The sequence below is a fragment of the Mya arenaria genome, chromosome 11, assembly GCF_026914265.1.
Source record: "Mya arenaria isolate MELC-2E11 chromosome 11, ASM2691426v1".
NCBI classification, from domain to species: domain Eukaryota; kingdom Metazoa; phylum Mollusca; class Bivalvia; order Myida; family Myidae; genus Mya; species Mya arenaria.
This window is the reverse complement of record NC_069132.1, coordinates 5262599-5285272: the sequence shown is the minus strand read 5'-3', so window position 1 is coordinate 5285272 and position 22674 is coordinate 5262599. Positions and strand designations below refer to the sequence as shown.

The following is a 22674-nucleotide window of genomic DNA, read 5'->3' as shown; positions in this document are numbered from 1 at the left end:
GAAGTCAGCAGGCCAAAGGTCAAGATCTCATTGATCTTGTACAGAAATACTTTGTCCGATTACCTCAAACTTTGTTGGGAGGTTGGTCATGCCCTTAGCTCCCTGTTGTAGACCCCGAATGATTTTAAAATCAACAAATCAGGAGAATGTTTTACTTGAAACTATTAACAACCAGCCCATAACACAACACTTTTAACTAGTCAATAACATAAAAAAATCTCATTTATTTTCAACATATATCATATTTACATAATTTATCAAGAATATATATAAATATACATGTACTAAAATATTTTTATGTTGTATAGAAAAAAGACAGCAATCGAATAATTTTGCAAAACCTACTATCCTTCAACTTTGAAAAGATGTTGGTATTAAATAAAATTAAATTACCCCACATATATATATAATGCGAAATGACTTTTGTTGTCGAAATAGGGGCATACATAATTTGAATGTGTTAGAGTACTGATGAAATGATACAACTTCATGAAAAGGATTTTTTGGAAATGCAAATACACTAGACGAGCTTTAATGTAAATATTTATGCGAAAAACTATCAAAATGATATTTTCAAACGGTGAGCAAAACAAAAATCACAAAATTGAAATTTTAGCCAGCTCTCAACTCCGTCAAACGTCAGCGTGCGCTGGGCTGGGATAAAATTTCAAAGACGTCATTTTCGAAATGGCATTTTGTTTGCATGAAATTTGGCGCGCTTTTCTGAGAAACTACAATTAAATATCATTTTATATACTCTATAGGCATATTTTAAACATAAAAGTGTCTGTTTCAGTGTAAGACTGCACTATATCTCACTTCATGAACAACTAAAGTAAAATAGTTGACTCAATAATCCTTTATTCATTAAAACTGTCTAATCGTATAATGTTATATCGACGAAACATTGTAGTCATAAAAGTGATTAAGTTTGCCTTTTACTGATACCAAACATACGTCTTTTTAGTTTAGAGTCAATCGCTAGATTGGTGGTACTTAAGTTTCGAACCTCGGCTCCCGATCACAAACACTCTGAAAAAGACGTATACAAATTGTAAAGATATGAGGAAAGCGCGTATCAATGGAAACAATTTATACATGTCAGATACGGACAATGTGTGCGTTGCAAGAACTACATGTAGGTGAACACACGATTTAAGTTAACTCTGATATTCTAACACATTGCATCGTCAAAATGAAAAGTATACGAGTTGAAACATGTACGTATATGACCTCGAAATTGGATTTAACATTTTGGAAGCAATACCAAAATATATTGTCTACGATCATACTCGTCTTGCAACCGATCTCTGAATTGTGGCAATCCGAACAGAGCTGCGACCAACGACGACGGAACTTTGAACAAAAACTTATCGAAAAAATGCATCGGTTTTTATGGTCGATCGTTGGCAACTGGTCGACGGCTGCTCTACGATTAGCAATAACTATTCAAGAAAGGTTTGCTAACAATTGCATGTCCTGGGAATATATTTTGAGGTTTGTCTTTAATATAGCTACGTTCCACACACTGAAACAACTGCATTGTCGCAGCGAACACATCTGCTCGACCAGAATGCTAAAATAATTCAGGCTTACTAACGACTGACAGACAAAGGTCAACTACTTTTTTATAATTCAGGACAACAAACTAGCCACTAGCAGTTGATGGACGTCGATGATCTGTCATATCTTTAGTGTGAATGCACCTTTAAAAAGATAAGTAACGCATGCATGTAGTACAAAACCATGTTAACCGAATATGATAATCATATAAGCTTACATCATAAGGAGCAGGCTGATGACGTTAAAGGCTGCAAAGACGAGAAATGTGAATCCTCGCATGACCTTGATAGTGGCGATATACACGGACTGTGACGTCACGGCCCCCAGTAAGTTCACGAAGGTCTCTGCAGCGCCGATAGCTCCGTACACAGCTCCTGGCAGTATGGAATCTCATTTTAAACCTAATTGATTTCCATAAATATCGTTTATATTGTTATTTTCTGGCATATACAGCATTTTATACGGACAAGGATATACCTTCACCATCAATATATGTTGTTGTTTTTTTTTCAGTTGCGCATATACAACAGTGTACAGTGTAAAACTGAGCCTGTGTACAACTTCATACAGAAAGGTATCATAGTTGGTTCAGACCTTGTTTATGCGGGGACGTCATCTGGGACATTATGGAGCGGATCATCGGGATGGTGAGCAACCCGCATACACCAATCACCGCCACTGAAATGCAACACACAAACACATCAGTAACACAGGCAGTCCACACTGAATACACTCAGTCACACATGCAGCAATAGTGGCAAATAACAATATAAAACGTTTTAAGTAAGCAAAAATCCAAATTTGCATGTATCACCAGCAATAATGGTATGCTAAACACATACAACATGCGAAAATTAAAACATTTCGTAGTATGTATATAAAACTCACCAAGGTACATCATGAGATCATTTGTTGCAAAGGCCTGAAGCACAAAGGAGGCTCCGTACGAGAGACAGCCGATCACGGCAATGAGTTCATCGTTAAAACAGAGGTGGAGCACCTTAATCATGGCCATTCCAACGATCTGTTGGCAACCAGTTCTCAGTGCGGTGAACACCCCGAGCTGGCTGGGACCCCAGCAGAACGGGTAGTTCAGAAGGTACAGGCCTTCAACTGCGACTCTTCCAAATACGTCATACGTAGTCAGGGAGAAAACTGCCAAAGTGATGATGTACATCCAACGTTTTCCAGAGTTCTCTTTGCTTACAAATAAGTCATATGAATCTTTAAGGTTCTCAAGTCTTGAAGAATACGTTCGCTGCGATCGTACCTCCTTTGGATACGTTTCTGGTAAAGCTATCACAAGAAGGAGTGCAAATCCTAGAATTCCCAACGATATATAAAACGGAAGTAGAAAAGAGTCTGTAACCTTCAAGATGTAGCCGCAAACTAGAGGAGGGAACGTGCCTGCCAGTCCGAGAGCTAGTTCAACGATTACTATTCCAAGGGAGCGCTGTTTGCCTGGAGTAGTAATGTCAGAAACATAAATATACGAGATCTGTATTATAGTGAACATTTGCCCTGTGCATCCTTCAATAAAGTAACCAGGCACATACAACCACAGCGGAAAGTCGTACTTTATTCCCACTATTGCGTAGGCTGTCCGAATCATCGTTCCGAAAAATGGAACAACGAATAAAAATTTCCGCCCAAGGCGATCAGTGCATGTACCCAAAACAAAGTTTGCAATGATGGAAGTTAAACCTCCAGCAAGATACAAGTATATACCCCACTTCGCTGCCTTTTGTTGAACGTCCTGTTGAATTTTGAAGTTAGTGGAACTTTCATTAACGTCGCAGTATGAGGTCGTTGTGTTTACTTTTATTCCCGGAAAGTTTTCATTCTGAAGTTTGATATACACGTACTGAGAAAACGTGAAGAATGACATGGAATACGCGCTTATAAACAAAAAAGCCACCGGCCACACGAGACAGTGACGTCTTGTCACGCGCGGTTGAAGCGGTGATGACTTCTGGAAGGATCCCGATGGTGGGTTTTTCTCGGACGCCACCTGCACTTCAGGCTCATATTGTTCATTGCCTATTTCATATTTTATTAACGGCGACGTTTCATCTGGATCTTTCTTCATGGTTGTGTCCATGATTTTGTTTATTGTGCTCAGCGTCAGTTTAACCGCCCAATTCTTCCGTTGACTAACACAAGTAGAGGTAAGTGAAGGTTATCTTCCATTGTTTATTGCAATTAATATATAAATTTTTCTGCGCTAATAATTGACACTGTAGTGAAGATTAAACCAGTGTAAATACTGTATCTTTAGTGTCCCCATTAAGTAATCGCTTTGTTGCCTTTCGCAATTTGGTTCATCATTCTCATTGATAAAAATAATCAGTAAATGTTCACCTTTTTGAGCAAACGATTCCAAACAGTGGTAAATCAATTGTTTTACAATACAATACGTTATTAAAATCAATGAATAAACATGAAATCCCTGTACATAGCGTTACACATTTGATTTCAGTCAAATGTACCTAATAATTTATCCATCATAATACCGACGGTATCCATCTTTACTGATAATGTTAGAATGAAGCGACTGCCTCATATCGGTCACCGATAGCGCTGCACTTGACTGTCACTCATTCAACATTATAACCAAGTCAAGTTAGAAATTAAGTGTTTGTTTATTATTATTATTAATAATAGTAGTAGTATGTCGCCCCTCACAGTTATGGACCTGTGAATCCGCTGGACTTGACTCCTGAATCCTATCATATATGCCGGGTGCCATAGGAACCCACCGTATTTAACTAGCTGCTTGATCAGGAACAAGCCATATCAGAACAAGTCCCCAGTGGGGTCTGAACCTACAACCTCCTGCTCTGTAGGCTGACACCCAGACCACTTGGTGCCGAAGGCGGAATAAATAAGGTTTGTTTTCTCTTTTCAATCGACGTGATGACCTGAAGATTATTATTTGATCATGATATGTCATATCAAAATGATATGATTGTGTTTTATAAAAAGGCAAAACAGACTTGTTTTTCTCAGATTAAACCACGCGAGATATATTTTGACTGGACATTTTTGACATCTAACCTTGACCTGACAAGATAATGCACCATTTATACACAATAGCTGTCACAGTAAGTGATTAATGTCCCAGAAATGCTATCCACACCGGGGATGAGTAAAAAAAGTCACGTGACCATAAATGCAAACGCCAGTAGTATTTTGGCTCGATTGATCGTCAGTCAAGGTAAGTTTCTTATCGATATTTTTGTTATACGCGAAAGTTAGTTCAAATGACATAGCGCAAAAAAGAATGCATTGTTTTGTCTTTCGATCGGTGTATTGGTCACCATTCATGTCTGCATAGTTTCCGAGAACACTTCGATACAAATTGTGTCCATGAATGCAAACGCACGTAGGTAGTGTTAAAATGTCACATATTAAGATAAATTGCCACATTTTTTCAATTGTTTTGACTTTCAGTTGTTCAATAATGGCTTTTATTTGTTTTATGAATATTCTGTGCGATGCAATTTGTACAAACAAAAGCATTTTCTGAAGAATTTAAATTTGGCAAACGCACGTTGGCATTTTCATAAGGCAAACGCACGTAGTCTACCTAAAATGACAAACGCACGTAGGCATCTTATATAATAATAATAATGAGTTATCGTATATGTCGAATGCTTTTAAAACTTTTTATTCTTTTTATATCCATAACTATTGCTGTAAATTTTTGAATTTATATTTAATTATTATTATGATCATAATGCTTACGGTCATATGCATAAGGGAAAGTGAAACGCTTTATGTCGTTTTACTTAGCTAGATAAGCCATCTTTTAAGATTTTAATAAGCGTATTCTTTTAACAAACTACAATTTGTGTGTGTAATATATTTTGCGAAGTAAATCAAGTGGCGCTTAATTAATGAATGACAGTGTCTGTTTCAGTGATGTCATTTGTTTGCCACGTTTGTGGGAATGCATTACATGCTGTTAGAAACAGTTATACACCACGGAGAGCTTGACGCACCATATGTAAGTGTATTCTAGTATTAAAAAATGCTTATATTATTCTTGTTTTATTCTATAATTAAGCAATTATCTACCAGTCACAAGCTCAGACGTTTTTATTAAAGGATACCAAAATATTGCAATTAAAAGTATTTTAATTGCATACTTTTAAAGGCATACATGTATTTATACAGGTGCACCACACATGGATTCAATGAGCAGTTTATGTGCCCGAAATGCATGCAGGAGGTCACCACACATACGTATCTGAACACGCATTGGCGAGGAGAAGATGGCACGACACGTTATACGTGCGACATGTGTGGGATTTTAATGGAGGAGAAATAAACCTGAAGGCTCATGTGGACGGCCATACTGGCGAGAAATCATACCAGTGCGCTGAATGTGGGAAATGTTATCGGCATAGAAGTAGATTGTGCAGTCAAAAGTTATTAAACACACCAAATAAAACATCAAATTTTAGATAATAAGTATCTTTCATGGCCGAGAGTGCAAGGTTCATCCCACCCCGAACATAGAGTGTATTGCGGAAGCGGGGTTTACCGTGTTTCCGCAAAACACTCTGCGAGAGGGGTGGGATTATCATTAACCTATCTTACACGAGCGGCGATGATCCTGGAAATGCGTGCAGTGATTCAGATTATATGTATGTTATGATTAAATATTTATAGTTCTAAAAAGAGGACAGCTTTATTTCTTGAATGGAGCGCGAAAACTTTTCTATTGCTCCATTTGAAGCGAGATATAATCAATTTTGATTTTTAGAATTGCCACGAGACAATGTTTCCATGATGTTACAGACGACACTCGTCTACAAGGGAGGGAATAATGTGATCACGATTTAAAAAAAAATGAATTCCATACGGGTATTTGTTTTATCTTGGCCCTTGCCAATTTTTAGGTCAGCTTATCTGATGTGGAAGAAAGTAGAATCTCAGGCAGATCATAACAAAAGTATTGTTTATTAATTAATCGTTATGTTATTTGATTACTTATCTTTGATTTTATCTGATTATCTGTGATCGCTTTTATTGTCAATCATTTTATTCAATGTATAAAACTAATCTAAGATATACAGTTATAGAATAAATGAAGAACAATTCCATTATAATGTCTTTCTTTCTGTAAAACAGCACTTATACATACAGTTCAGAGTATTTTCAGTGATATAAACATTGTTCCGGGTAGAGCATACATTGTCATTGTATCATCGCAATATCATTTTATGGTTATCATTATCACAATATCTGTCATTAACAATTATCATGACAGTATTATCATCACAACATGAAGAATGGTTAAATAAAAGGTTTATTTATGTTTATCCCCATGCGATCTGTTACAAGCATCTTAGAATCGTTGCGTCTGGCCCGCTCCCAGCACACACCAATAGTTCCCTTCTGTAATGCATTTCTGTTTATCAAAACAGTCTCGTACTGTATTGTACTCCGATTCTTTGTATCAAACGTGTGGTTCCTGAAGTGTGATATTACAACAGCTGTTCTAAATGTTTGAGATACATTTTAAAGTTGGTTAAGTCTGTATACCATCGATATGGCCGGATGAGAGTTTGTTCGAGAACTCATATTTCCCGCAACACTCCCGCATAATATCGTGTCAATGTTTGTTACGTATCATAAATTTATATAACTTTCATTATGATGGATATTTAATAATAAAGCGGATAAATATCTTCAATTAAAGGCTAACGAAATATTCGTTTGCTCCTTATTATAAGATGCCTACGTGCGTTTGCCATTTTAGGTAGACTACGTACGTTTGCCAAATTTGAAATACTTCAGAAAATGCATTTTTGTACATATTGCATCGCACAAAGTATTCATAAAGAAATTAGAAACAATTATTGAACAACTGAAAAACAAACATTTTAATAAAATGTGGCAATTTATCAAAATATGTGACATTTTAACACTACCTACGTGCGTTTGCATTCATGGACACAATTTATATCGAAGTGTTCTCGGAAACTATGCAAACATGAAAGGTGACCAATACACCGATCGAAAGACAAAACAATGCATTCTTTTTTGCGCTATGTCATTTGAACGAACTCTCGCGTATAACAAAAATATCGATAAGAAACTTACCTTGATTGACGATCAATCGAGCCAAAATACTACTGGCGTTTGCATTTATGGTCACGTGACATTTTTGCTCATCCCCGGTGTATCCAGTTTAATGGATTATGCAATTACTAATACGTCTACATTCCGTAAGAGCAAACGTAAACTACAATCATTTGCAATACCCCAGTTGGTTAACCTCAAATGGAGGGGAATGATGAAGTAAGATGTAGGGGCGTTGGTCTTGCATGCGACACGTGGTCGATATATATATTGATCACATGTGCAATTTAGTTCAAAATCCATATCATGCATGACAAAGATACAGCACGGACACGACCAACTATATCTCTAAATCTGTTTCTTAAAAAAGCTGTCGCAAATACACCTGCCCTATCTTTAGGACACCAAGTTTGGTGATAATTGATTGTATGTTAAGCAAAATTCAGAGACCGAAAAACTGTAAATTTTCAGCCAAGTCAAGTGTCATTACTCAGGAGTGACTGTGGGCTTTTCCATTTAAACATATAACCCACGGGGTAATGCACTTCTAAATTATACCATCACCCTACAGAAGTAAATTACCCTTTCGAGGTCTTAACTAGCGAAGTCACCCACCCATATACTAAGAAAATAATTGCCTTCTCCCCTGTAGGCTATATGTTTTACTGGAAAAGCCCTTAAACCACATAGCTGGTTTTCGAAGTTGTCCGAGATATTATGCACATAAACATATTGAGCTAATTTGGTGATGATTGGACAAAGGCTTCTTAAGTTATTGATAGGACAAGACCGATTCGAGATAGTTGCTATAATGAAAGGGCGCTAACTCTTCAATGACTCAACTGATTATCAAACTTGTCAAATTTGGTGATAATTGGACCAAGGCTTCAGAAGTTATTGATGGGACATCATACTGATCCATTCATGACACGATCGTAGTTTCATTTTTTTTAGTTGTGCTAAGATCCAGTTCAAGTGTATTTTTTGCAGTATTGTCCTCAAACAGATGCTCTCAAACCGAATACCTTACTCACATAGATTGCATACTTCTCAAGATATTGTAATCAGGATCAAGTTTTTTTCCAGACAAACTCACATTCACAATATTTCAATAACAAGGCATACACATTTTTGACCAACCCAAAAATTGAATGCTGCACATTATGTTTATGTTTGTATTGCGGTCTGATCTCATACCAAGTTTTGTGAACCTACATTGTAGCATTATTTTTTTATGAGTAATGCCAAGATCAAGTTAAAAACTGTTACTGGTTGACACAAGTTTCATTGCCATTATAAAGCAGACTTCTTTGTAAAACAAAAATTAAGAGCCACATTACCTACTTGTTGCCCTCAAACCATGTAAAAGTTTTATGAAGCTAGCTCCCATATTTATTGCAATATTGCAGGGTAAACCCATAGTTCCCTCAAGTAAAAACCGAAAGCAAGTAAAAAGCGGAAGGGTCTAATAAGAAATAACTTGAGATCGAGTATAGAGCAAAACACTGACAATACTAGATGGAAACAGGGCCATTATGTGTTAAGGTGAAATGATAACTAAGAACAATAATTGTCACAATAATTCTACATGTATTTACAGTACAATAAAATGTTTAACAGTAAGTGAACATGATTACTAATGAAAGCAATATGCATGAAAAAGTTGCAATGAGATGTAAGTTACCATGATTGATGTAATGAAAAAGTTGTCCACATTAAAATACCAACTTCTGTTCGTATTCACATTTTAAGCGGTTAATTTGATAAAATTGTTTTGGTACACTTGAACACCACAATACTTTTACAACTGCAGATAAAGTGTGGGATGGCACGGATAGCGTTTATCACACATCCACAAAATCTGCATCTGTGTCCATATTTTCTTTCTCAATTATGCAGCACATTTAATTTCTTCTCTGCAATTAGTAATAAAAGTCTTAAACTCTTGATTATTCACTCAATAACTTGTCTCAAGGTGTTCACTTTGCAGTAGCGAGTGGGTTTCGGAGCACAAGGATGACAGAATCTCCTCGGAGGAACATTTTGGAGATGAAGCGATCTTTGTTGACAGGCTTGGATTTTTTCTTACCCTTCCCAGTTTTAGGAACCTCTGTCCACATCTCCTTCACATTCTCCAACACCATGTTACAGTGCCTGAAACATACATGGCAAACTCTGATAACAACAACTGAGGTCACAATCATGAAACACATGGCAAACTTAGGTTCCAGTTTCTGAAACACACATTGCAAACACAGACATAGCGATTGGCTGCCAGTTTTACAACTTAGAATTTAAAGCCTTCCCAATCCTCGCTGAATAAAAAAAAACTGCTGGCAACGATGATTGGCAATGAAGAAGGGTTTTAGCCAGTTTTAAAAAGGACAGGGTGTTGCAGAACAGGGACAGGGTGCCAAGCAAGAAAAAGGGCACATAGAATCTGGCTGTGAAGAACTTGATCATTGTAAATTGGACAACAAATGTTAGGAATGACGTTTATTTGAAGTCATAAAAGTTTTTAACTGCCGACACCAGTATGTAAAGTTTTCATGTAATTATAATCTATTTATAACTTCCAATTCAAACAAAGAAATATTTAACACTCTCAATCATTTATTTCTATTAAGGCAGCATGGTGCCTATGCTGGTTTCCATGAAAGTAGAAGGGTGCTTCCAAAAATCGGTAGGGTGCCATACCCATCCATAACTTCTAGCTAAAACCCTAGATGAAGTTTCATGAGTGTAGATAAAATACTCTTGATGCTACAATACAATGTAACATGTGAGTCAGTGATTTTTTTTTTACTAATTCAAGGGCCACAACTCTTGTAAGAGTGGCACAACAGCCCATTTCTGGCCTAATAAGTTTTATTTGAGTTGATGCAATAATCCTTAAAATGAAAAAAAAACATGCTGACCAACCTTGTAAGTTAATCTGCCCTTTACATGTATATATAATATGATTATGATTTATCTGACCGACTCAAATTAAACCAGACTGCATTAGCTGATGGGTCAGACAATTTCCCAAATTCTGCAAAACTATAAACTACCTTTCCGAAAAATAAACCTTTCTATCATGATGCGTTCAGTCCACACTGACTTTTCATTATCATTTACTTGTACTGGTAGTTAAATAATCAGTTACAGACTTGACACAGATATTTCAGATGCCTGAATTATTATCAAGTCCAGAGTTCAAAATATTAATACAAACCTGTCAAAGGCCTTCACTCTGCCAAGCAGTTTCTTGTTGTTCCTGCAGTTTATGAGGACCTGTGTGTTGTTTTTAACTGACTGGGTGAGCACTGAGAGGGGTCCTGTGTTGAACTCCTCCTGTTCCCGCTGCGACAACTCCTCTGGGGTCATCTCACTCTTCGGCTTCTGCATCAGACTTCTGCAAGAAAATACAGCACTCCATGAAATATCCAAGAATAAAGATTTGTACAGATAATCACTTGAAACCAATATATATATTCATGGTGTTGACTGTTGAGTTGACAGGCGCTTACCATATTAAGTCGATATTAATTCATAAAAAATCTCGACTTTAAATTTTGCATCTTCCAAGATATATGTCATTTAAGTTCGGTTTATATTTGGTTATATTAAAATCTATAATATACATGTATGACTGCGGTTGAGCCTGAAATTGAGCCCCAGAACACCTGTACCAGAAGCAGATGGTGCTCCTTTATTCTTTTACAATGACATTAAGAAAGATGACCAAATGTGCAACAGACATATATGCCCATGCCTGTACATGTAGTTCAATTTCATAAGGGATCAAACTAGAATGAATCAGTCCCCAAAACCTCTGAAACTTTGCACTATTTTTGAGCGAAGGATTTTTTTCTTCATATATATATACTACAGTGTGGGTATACCACGTGATAAATTACGACATACATGCTTCATTGGAAGGCAATATTTTGCTTAAAATGAAGACTTAAATTAAACTTTTCTTTTACAACTTTATTTTTAATGAATTAAAGGGCAGCCTATGCCGTTTAAAGAGCCCCGCCTTCATTTTGTTAACAAAATAATGTGTAGACAGTGCTCCGTCAGATGGCTGTATTGTGAAAAGGTTTGTAGAAGTGTTTTAAAAAACTAAACTCTCAATCAAACTCTGGTTAAATACATGCAGGGCTCCGTAAGAGGCGTAAACTGTGCTATGTTTCATTTAAAATGGTGAAGAAATAGTGAAGTTATCTTTGTTTAAAGTCTTTATTCGAAGCAAAATGTTGCCTTCCGAAGTAGCATTTGTGACGCAATACGTAACGTGGTACACACCACAGGGACACGTTGCCTTGTTTTGACACACCACGCCCCCGCCTGTTTTTTTTTAGTAAGAATATGATGTGGTAACTGTAACTTGTGATAACTGGCAATTTTTTTATTTATTTTTTATTTTTATTCTATTATCTTTGTCAAGGGTGACGACTTGACCCTGAATTTCTATATATTTGCCGACATGACCCTGTTTAAGAGGTCATAACTTTATCAAATCTTAACCAAACTCTACATTTTTGGAATTTCCTTGTAGAGTTTGTGTCAATCTTTAAGAAAATGTACAGTTTTAACAAAAAACATGCAATTTCATACCTGAATTTCCTATAACATGTTACTCAACAAACCAACTACTCGCTTATTTCACCGAAATTTTCAAGACTAAAATGCATTATCCCGCTATTGCATCATCAATTCAACATGTGTGCTTAAGAGAAACAATATATCTATCACGATACAGGTGAAATGGAAATCAAAGTACCGTCCAACAGAGCCGTTCACACGATTTACAATCTTTGTTTATTTCGTTACGCATATGCCTACATGGACAATGCGCAACCGGAAATTATTCACGGCACATGCGTTGGTGCCCAGCTTGCATCTACGATAAAGTTGCATTGCTTGGGTAAATTTGTTCGTGTATACACATACTAGCTGGCATGTATATTTATTGTAAACAAAGTCTGAAAAATTCGGCACAGTGACCGTAAAATAACCAATCGTCACGCATGTTACATACTATCAGTCATTTGCGCATCCAATATGGCTTCTCAAACATTTTACAAATACTTGGTAAATAAAGAGAATATTATCAATCGATGAATGCTCTGAAAGTAAAATTATTATAAAACGAAATGTCATGAAAGAATTCTTTTGTGAAATTGCAAAGAAATAGGAAATGACTCGTTATCGACAAAGACATACAAGTTGATACAACGCATAGGGGCTCGATTCATCACAGGCGACTCCAAATCAAGACAAGAAGGCTGCGTCTCCGAAATCTTGCAAAACCTTCACTTACGGAGCCTCCAGGAGAGACGCAGACACCTGAGATTGATCTTCCTGTACAAGGTGGTGGAAGGGCACATATCAGCCATTGACATTGACCAATCCTTAAAACTCAAAGACCTAAAAGAACTATAAGGGCTAAAAAATTTGAAAACTAAGTCAATTCAAACATTGTTGAAAACTCTGTGAACAACAACACCAAGTCTTTTGTGGCTATTCATGCTAAAACTTTATAAAAACTCATTCTTTGTAAAAACAGCTATTGACTGGAACAAATTAAGTGACATTATAGTACACTTTCAGTGGACTCTAAAATCGTCATTAACAAAAAGTGATTAAGCGCACTCCTTCCCCGAGGTGCTATAGCCAGTATTGGACTCTACCATGTATCATTCAGATTCAGATTTAGATTCAGAAAAGCGAGCAACCTGCGATGACGATGATGAAACTCAAACCTCCAGAAATATAACATTCCATCCACATAAAGCTATGGACACATTGTTGGTAGGCAATTGTTACTTCTATCTTTAAAAAATAGCTTTACTTTCATAAATTTAAAAAAAGTTTATTCTGTAAAAAAAAAAATCCATAATAAGCTATCAAAGTGTCATCTAAATTCACCACTGTAATGTAATATTTGGCATGTTTTGAAGGCCAGAAAGGCATTTTATTTGTGAAAAAAATGTTGATAATAGTTTATTTGTACCATAAATGACTGGGTATAAGATAATAGTATTAGACGCAGGCAAAAAAAAACGTGAACAATCTGAGGAAAAACTTTTAATCTATGTTTTGGGTTAAAGGATGCATAGAAAAAATGCCAAAATCGTCTGCCAATCTTGGCCACCATGTTTGTTGACAGTGACAAAAATTATTTTTTTCATAAAATTGGCGATGGTTATCTTTAGTTTAAACATATTTTATTCAGTTCATATATACAAAAATAACAGTACAGCAATAGTATGATGGTTATCTTTAAAACCATACAATGATAATGCAAAATGTGTTTCATTTTTATACGTTTCATGTTAGGATAGGCACTTAGTGTGACAATTTGTTTCTGGATGGCACTGAAAAGTACCTGTTATGACTATTTGTAAGATTTCTTTCTGACAGTATATCGTAAATGATATCCTGTCGAGAATGAAAATCGAAGTTATGCAAAAAGTTGAAAAACCTTATATTGTACGAAAAAAACAAGACCATTATCGCATCAGTTTGTAGTATTGACTATTGGTATGTTAAACAGGTCTTAAGGCAGTGCAAATTTTTCACACCTTATTGTACAACTGACAAAAATATTTTGACAGTGCCCAACCTTGCTTTTTTATATGCATGTTTAATTATTGTTTTATTCAAAATAATATTGAATAATATTAATTGTCCAATATTTTTTTTAAATTATAAACGTCTTACGATATACCGTATCCTATCTTCAACTGCCGTTTAAACCCGTATATACTCGATCGATTTGACGCGAGTAACATCCCTCTCTACATAAATCTAAACAAACTCTCGGCCTGAAATCAACCTCAGAAAAAAAGTTCAAAAGCTTATTACTGGTTATTAGACGCAGGCATGTTTTTACATCGAAATATGAGGGAAAAAAGTGTGTCTTATACCCAGTCATTTACAGTACATCCACTGACCATGATAAATTTTGTACTTTTAGGCAGAGTCTAGATGTGCCTGCGCATACAGTATAATCGAACAGACTACACCATTGCCATCACAGGTTGTTGTCACCCTGTCCAACGATGAAAAAGTCTCTAGCGTTTCGGAGCAGGGATTCCAGCAGGATATAAAAGACCTCTCCACAGAACTTTTACCTGTGTCTGATACTGAGATAAAACAGGATTCTGTAAATAATGTGTGTTTGAAAGTCCTTACATCAGGCTCTTGAAATGGAGATTTAACACTCTCCGTGCTAACAGGACTTTAACCCCGATATTGATGAGGAGTGTTTCGAATATCCATATGAACTTTTGAATTTTGACAGACTGATGATGAAGAAAAATACAATAAAGCCTTTATTTAGAAATAAGCTGCTATTGATGAATAAAGCAATGTTATTACTTCATTTTTGTTCTTTTCGTTTGGGTCTGACAGATTTTTATGTCTTGTCTGCCACTTTTTTCAACTTTCGGGAAGTCTGTGTCAACATTCCTCAAGTTTGAATTTAAGGCCCTCGGAGGGATACCAGTCAACCAAAGAATTAAGAACATGACGTTTCTCAGAGGGTTTAACTTGGTGAAACTCTGCGGACACTTGATAAGAGTCTAAGGCCAATGTTTTGTTATTGTTCGTTTAACAAACCCACCACTCAAACAAACTTGACGTCAAAAATAAAATAAAATTGGAAATTCCAAACTTTTTTATTCTCTCCACTATCCAATTTTAAATGTCGGGGAAAGAAAGACAACTCCTTGCAAATAAACCTTTCATCGTTTCTATAGCCAGTCTATAAGTCATCCAATCGCAAGCGCTGATTTTTATATCCAGACATTTGATTGGACAACAATGCTTGAAGAAACATGGTGGACTGGTTACAGTTAAGCTATTTCTCGAACAGCAAACATTAAATTCATTTGTAAAAAAAAATGACAATGATACTTTCTCTGACATTATTAACACAAGCGTTTCCTCTAATACAGTACTCTCAACGAGTTAGACCCACTTTCCTCACTCTCTCTGAGGGATAAAGTCGATGATCGCAGACTTCCTCCGAGGGTAAAACTGATGCCCTCACTAAATTCCCAACAAGTTCCTCCGAGTGGCTGGTTTACCGCCCAGTTTAATATGAACGATGGCGTTGAAAATCGTCCGATTTTAAGATTTCTCGGCGGAACTCTGTGTCTAATCAGATAAGCAAGAAATAACTCTTGTTCAGAAGTTATTTGTTTTTATGCTTATGTACATTGTTAATTGTACAAGCTTTTTTACCAGCGTTAAATTTGTATTTGTGTCTATAAATGCCAATTGAATATTGTCTTGACTTGTTAATAGCAAACATTGAATTTTTGATAAATTGCCACTAACTGCATTGCATCATAAAACAGCCGACATTTTACACGATTCTGAACCATGACCTCTTACGTCATGTGCATGATCAATACAATGTAGAATATACAAGTTATTATTAGTGGTTAAAAATAGCTATGACGTCTTAGGGAATTTTCCACAGAAAATGAGGCAAGAAGACCGTCAACCATGCACTGTGAACTTTAAACGCGTGTTTGACCTACTCATTTTCCAAAAAATTGTAATTAGTAACCTAGCCTTTTTCGGGTGAATGTGTTAATCAATGTATTCAGTCATTCGCAAAACACATTTACAAGATGCATGTGCAAATAGTGAAATATGACTGCATTCTTGTGGTAAGCTCACTTCATGCAAAAGGTGCAATGAAGAATAATAGCAATTTACAGGAGCTGTCATAATTGGTTGAAATTTTCAATGAATAAAAAAAACAACTTAATCATGCATGTAGAGTCTTATCAAGTATCTGCAGAGTTAACCCCTCCGAAGAACACCGCGTTCGTAATTCTTCAGTCAACTGATCACCCTCCCAGGGCCTTAATTTCAAACTCCGCAGAACGTGGACAGTCAATAAATACAATGTGTTGGCCGCGATGGCGAAAGTCTCCAGAGGGAAACAGAAAGTGGGTCTAACTTGTTAAGTGTAATGTATGTGAAACTTCTACAATGCCAGTAGCCACAATAATGCACCTTTAGGGAACTTTTTCAACATTTGGATATTCATTTTGTTTGCCTTACGCCACAAGTCAACTGAGCAGTACCAATGTAAAATATATTCTTCAACTATTACTCCACAATACTTAACCCTTTACTTCATAGATACGCAATTTTACTTATCTATCCATAGCTTCATAGATACGGATCTTAACGTTTTATCCATAGCTTCATAGATACGTAATCCTACGTATTCGTAATGTAGGGGCATTTATTTTCATACCTGATGCTTGTTTATTCGCTATAAATTCATATTCATGAAGTATAAACATCGATAAATACAATGCACTAAAAAAAACACTATGTTACTATTTAAAGAATTTCGGAAAATCACGAAATAAGGTCACTGGTATCAAAGATGCGTAAAACGTTGACTGCGCAGGTTTGTGGGCATTCCTTTCTTGTTTTCCTCGTGGAAATTTACACAATACTGCAAGTTATAATTAACTACCAATAATACAACTATGTTTTATTGATCACGCGCCTGACGTCACAGGTCATGGTTCGAAAACGTGTCAAAATGTCGGATAAACAAAAAATCATCTGGCTTGTATAAACAAAGGCCATAAATCATTATATGGGACATATGTGTCACTTCTGTTTCGCTAATCCGGTCATAAAAATGCGCATCTGCTTCTACAAATTGAAAGTAAGTACAAATGTGTTATAAAATAATGACTATCCCTATTGTTAAACTTTGACATGACCCAATTTAACATCGATCAGCTGTTGAAACACGTGTTTTCGAATACACAAGAATGCAATGTAGATCTAATTTCTGCCCTTTTTAACTTCAGTTTAAAACAACATTCCTGAATAATGTCATTTATATTTCAGTGTTTGTCTGACAAATCGGAACATTCTGGCTTCGATTAAAATTAGTTTAAGTACGACGTCGAGATGGCGAATTCGGACCTCGGCGTCACGCACACAGGGATACGAGAAATGAGGATTTTTAAAATCAAACCCAAATGACAATACCTGGACATGCAATAAACGATATAAACAACAACATGCAGGCCTCATTTAGTAGTTGAATAATAACTTTATTTGTTCATTGTATTGTTTAATAACCGAAAGTTATACGTACTGTGACTGTTGATCAACTTTTTTTTTCTTCTGTTTCATATATATAAATATACCATGCTTCTTTGTTGTGAATTATTTTTTAATTCTGTCCATCTTTGTTTCAATTCAGGTTGCATTAAATGAATTATAAAAATATGTTGTTTATATAATATTTTGTGTTATGTTTGATAAATAAAAGTGCAATAAACATTAATTTTCATCAAATTTGACATATTTTTCTGTTTACTTATGAATATCATGCGTAAATAATTTAGATAACAAAATAAAATTTATATGACTGGATTGGAAATTTAATTCTCTATAAACTTTACATTGATGACTTATTGATTAAACCAAAAGAAATACTAAGAAAATAGGTTTGTAATACATGAGGGTTAAAATTCCAATAATATCAATAATCTCCTATGAAGTAGGGCTACTGATATGAACTGATAAGCCATACACTGGCAGCCTGAAATGGCTTAGCTTTACATGAAGTAAAGGGTTAATACTTCACCGTTAAATTAAAACACGAAAGTCACACTTTAATTATTTCAGCCAACATACACTTAAGTGTTTGATGAAACCCAAATAATAAGTTTAATTTAGATTGCCTTCTGTCAATAAAGCATCGCCATTTTGAAACCATCTAGCAGGTGCCTGTTATCTTTCTGCTCAATATACTTAGGGCTGGGATCTGTCATTCTTGGCTAGGAAAACAACAAGTGGGTTATGGACGCGCAGAGTGGCCAAATAAAAAACCGTCAAAGACTCTGAAGCGGCTGTTAATATGGACTACAATGCCAGGAAAGTTGGTGTCTGTAGAGTGTTCAAAGAAAAGCATCAGATCTCATTGTATCTTTTCATTTCTTCAAATCTGCCATCCTCACCCTGACACAATGTGCGGTCTTTGTCATTAATAATAGACACCATTAGAAAACAGCACAAGAAAGTCAGAGAAGTTTGGAGTACTTAAATCATACAGTAAATTGTTGTACAACCTTTTAGGATATGTCGAATGTGTAGTAAACATCAAAAAAATAAATATCAACATTTAAGTTATGGAAACCATAATTAAGTAAATTCCTATTTAAATTTCTATGATCTTGTCATTTTTTACACGATATATCAGAAGAAAATTATAAAAAAAAATGCTAAGTTAAAGATTTTGGAAGAAAATAAGAGTATCAAACTCATGTTTATTAATCAAAGTTTAAAATGCATTGAAAAGTCATTCTTAATAAGGTCATTCGACGCTACAAATAAACAACAACACGAAAAACTAGTGTAAAACTAGTTTCAAAACGACTTCCGGTTTTACCGGCTTTATAACAGGGCTGATATTCCGAACATATTCTGATAAATGTAGAAAAATATACATTCTAAGAACCTCTTAAATGTTCAAATATCACATATGGTTAACTAGATATATACTTACGCCATATTTATTGATAAGATTTCAACCGATTGTCTCGGCTCCCAAAAATTAGGTTCAGCAAGCGCTAAACGTAAACAATGCAAATTAACAAAACGTGTATTTTCCGGCTTGCATCGGTACACCATTGGCATCAATTTCGACGCAGCGGTTTCTTCCCTTTGCACTATATACAAATTGCATAGTTACAGATCACTGCGTTGCTTTTCGCAGTTAGTCACACTTTGGCGTAAAACTTTATTAATTTTAAGCGCTTTTATTTTATTTATTTATCTATTTAAATGCACAAGGAAACGGACTGTTTGAATTCATTTTGCACGAACCACGAGCGTACATGTACGTATCTAAGCGTCTTGGACCTTAAAGCTGCACAGATTTACCGTTTTTACAACTTTTTATATATTTTTTCTTGAATTGAGCAAATTATTTTGCGTAAATATCTGCAAACCAAAGATATAAAGACTGCTGACAAAAGATCAGATCGCAGATTTTCATATTTCCGTTCCAAAATGTATGTTTTATGGTTAAAACGGGTTAAGAAAAATGCATAAAACAGCAATTTTTTAACATAAGCATAAAAATCTGCAATCTAATGTTTTGTCAGCAGTCTTATATGACTGGTTAACATACTTTTTTTGCATAAGTTGACTCGTTCCAAGACAAAAAAAGTTGTCTAAACGTTAAATCTGTGAGAGTGCAGCTTTAAACCGTTTTGCCGCCTTTACAACAAACATGTAGGTATCCTAGCATTTTGGTTCCAGCTGAATGAGTAAGGAAAGAACAGGTAAAAATAAAAAAAAAATAGACTGAAAAAGTATCAAGTAATTCGTTTCCCCCACAAGTATTATTGTAAGTTTCGTGATTGCAGGTACGATGTCAGCTGAAAAACAACAACAACACAAACAGTAGCATTTTTTTTAATATTGATTTCAAGTCATGTATTTAACATATTTGTAATCATTAAAAAGTACCCTTTCAAATACCAAAATGGTATGGGATCATCTGGCATCGAAATTTACTGTAACATTACGGCCAATGGCATGATGAAACTAAAATCCGTTATTGGCTTCCATAAAAGGTTTAATAGTTCGCAAAATATGTGGGATAATTATTATCAATAGCTATTCATACTATAAAAGTATTTGATTCTTTGTTTTGTGAGTTCGTGGGTAAATGCATGCAATATACTTGCAACTGATCACAGTGGACTTGATGACCGAAGCTCATATTAGTCCATCTAGCCATAATAAATCAGTTCATGCGCCATAAATATATTTTACACATACTTTAAAGCTGCACTCTCACACGGATTTGCGGTATTTACAACTTTTTTAATGTTGTCTTCGAATGAGCACATTTTTGCGTAAATATCTGCAAACCAGTGATAATTTTAAGACTGTTTACAAAAGATAAGATCGCAGATTTTCGTATTTCAGTTCGAAAACTAAGCTTTTATAGCTTAAAGCGTTACTAGTGGTTTAAGAAAAATGCATAAAACAGCAATTTTTGAACTGAAAAAGAAAACTCTGTGACTTATTTTTGTCAGCAGTCTTAAATGAATGGTTTTCATGCATTTTCACATAGATTGGCTCGTTCCATGACAAAAAAAGTTGTCCATCTGTGAGAGTGCAGCTTAAACATGTACCTCATCAATATATATATATATTGATTATAGATTAATATATTGAATTGTTATAAACATAAAATGAGATTTGACAAGATTCAAAAGTATCCTAAACTGTTATACGAAACATTAAAATGCGAAACAAATCTGTACACTATGTTCAGTAGTCTTTCAAAATAATGACAACACTACCATGATTTTTGGCCTTTTTAATTTTCACTTACCAAATCCATTGCTTTTAGTAAAACCTTAACTAAAAAAAATAACATTTTGTTATTTGGAGCTTGCAAATTAATTAAATTCTGATAAAGTCATAAAACAGACATAATTGTTAAATTTGATAGAGAAAAAATGTGCATCGGCCGGGAATCGAACCCGGGCCGCCCGCGTGGCAGGCGAGCATTCTACCACTGAACCACCGATGCTTACGACTTTAGCTAGCACACAATAAATATAAATTCTATCCTAATGCTAAGCGTTTATAATCGTGGTTCATGTATCTTTCACTATTTTGAATGTATCCTCAGTGGGTCTCTAAAGGACATTTTATGATCATTGTTCAAAAAATGGTCGGCTTCCAATGACTAAAAATGTTTTTCAAATGTTGTTGCACGTGTTATATAAGTGTTTTTAATTTTAAAAATCAAAGCGCTGAAGGGACTTCTTGTTGAGAAGCCGTTTCCGACGGAAAACAGTTTCCGACAATTCGCCTTTTCGCGTACTATCTTTTGATCTTCATAAAGAAGGTAATGGAACTCAATTCTATAGTAATTATTGCGCGGGCGCATCGGCGCCCGGCGCATATATTGATTGTTTTAGAAGTGTCTCTGGTGCAATGGGCTTGCGCATGCGGCGTTTTCATTGTTTTGATCGCGCATGCGCCGTTTCTTACCGTCCGCTCTCGGATAATTCTGAAGCAGTTCGCCATTAGACTGGTTCCTGTTCGATTTTGCAATAGAAGATTGGTAATCTTCTAATATGTGAAGCTTTGAAAATATAAGGCAAATTAAAACCAGAGATTTTTTTTAATAACTCTTTTAGAGAAAAAATATCATAAATGCACAGTTGTTGAGAAAACTTCTCTGTTTTATTTAAATATTTTTACATAAAAGAATAAACCACGAATGCGCAGAATGTATCTTACAATAATCTTAGAAAATCGGTGAACCAGTCTATTATCTGATTACCCGGTTATGACATGTACGGGTCAGATGCAAGCGTCCAGTAGACTAGGGATATCGAGGTCAACACGCTGGCGGTTGGGGAAAGGTATTTTCATTTTCTTTTTACGTAGTGAACTGAAAAACTATTGTTATTTTATATTTATCATTTTAAAAGCAGGTTTCGTGTCTTTCGATTTAAACAGTAGCACGGTTTTTTTTGCGGTTTTCCTACTTTCATTTTGGACAACATTTGAAGGCTTTTTCAAATTGTGTCATTAAAACCAGGAATGATAGCCGTCCAATGAAAACGCTTCTTGCATTTCAGATATAGGCGAGTGTGCGGTCAATGTCAAAATTGCGAGAGGCTGATTCGAAGTGAAATACCGCAACAAAAACGTTCGATTTGGACATTAACGCGTCTAACTGAATGAGTCACAGTGGTAGGGATGATATTTCAAGCCCTTCTTTGTAATGCATGCGCAAAGTTTGCATGTCAGTCTGTTAGTCTAAAATATTAGACGTGTTAAACGGGATTCTTCCAATCCCTAACGTCTAAACGGGGGTGTTTTAAAAATATTGAAATTGTTTTAATTGAAGTATTTTATAGTTGAAATTGATCATAAAGAGTTATATTCATATTTTACCATGTAAGTGAAATGCTATTTTGCACTAAACAA

General features: G+C 35.4%; 2 protein-coding genes and 1 non-coding gene across 3 annotated transcripts; all 3 read right to left on the bottom strand.

Moving 5' to 3' along the window:
* Positions 1-313: 313 nt before the first annotated feature.
* Positions 314-3986, bottom strand: LOC128209885 (solute carrier family 46 member 3-like). Its single transcript, XM_052914143.1, has 4 exons — positions 2452-3986; positions 2158-2241; positions 1781-1937; positions 314-1032 (listed from the first exon to the last, which is right to left on the bottom strand). The coding sequence occupies exons 1-4, from the start codon at positions 3662-3664 to the stop codon at positions 975-977; spliced, it is 1512 nt and encodes a 503-aa protein (XP_052770103.1). The 5' UTR covers positions 3665-3986; the 3' UTR covers positions 314-974.
* A 5237-nt stretch (positions 3987-9223) lies between these two features.
* Positions 9224-19334, bottom strand: LOC128207271 (small nuclear ribonucleoprotein Sm D2). Its single transcript, XM_052910104.1, has 3 exons — positions 19214-19334; positions 10874-11053; positions 9224-9810 (listed from the first exon to the last, which is right to left on the bottom strand). The coding sequence occupies exons 1-3, from the start codon at positions 19216-19218 to the stop codon at positions 9636-9638; spliced, it is 360 nt and encodes a 119-aa protein (XP_052766064.1). The 5' UTR covers positions 19219-19334; the 3' UTR covers positions 9224-9635.
* Positions 19335-21188: 1854 nt separating this feature from the next.
* Trnag-gcc (transfer RNA glycine (anticodon GCC)) lies at positions 21189-21259 on the bottom strand. Its single transcript has one exon. It is a non-coding gene; the product is annotated as a tRNA-Gly (tRNA).
* Positions 21260-22674: the final 1415 nt, after the last annotated feature.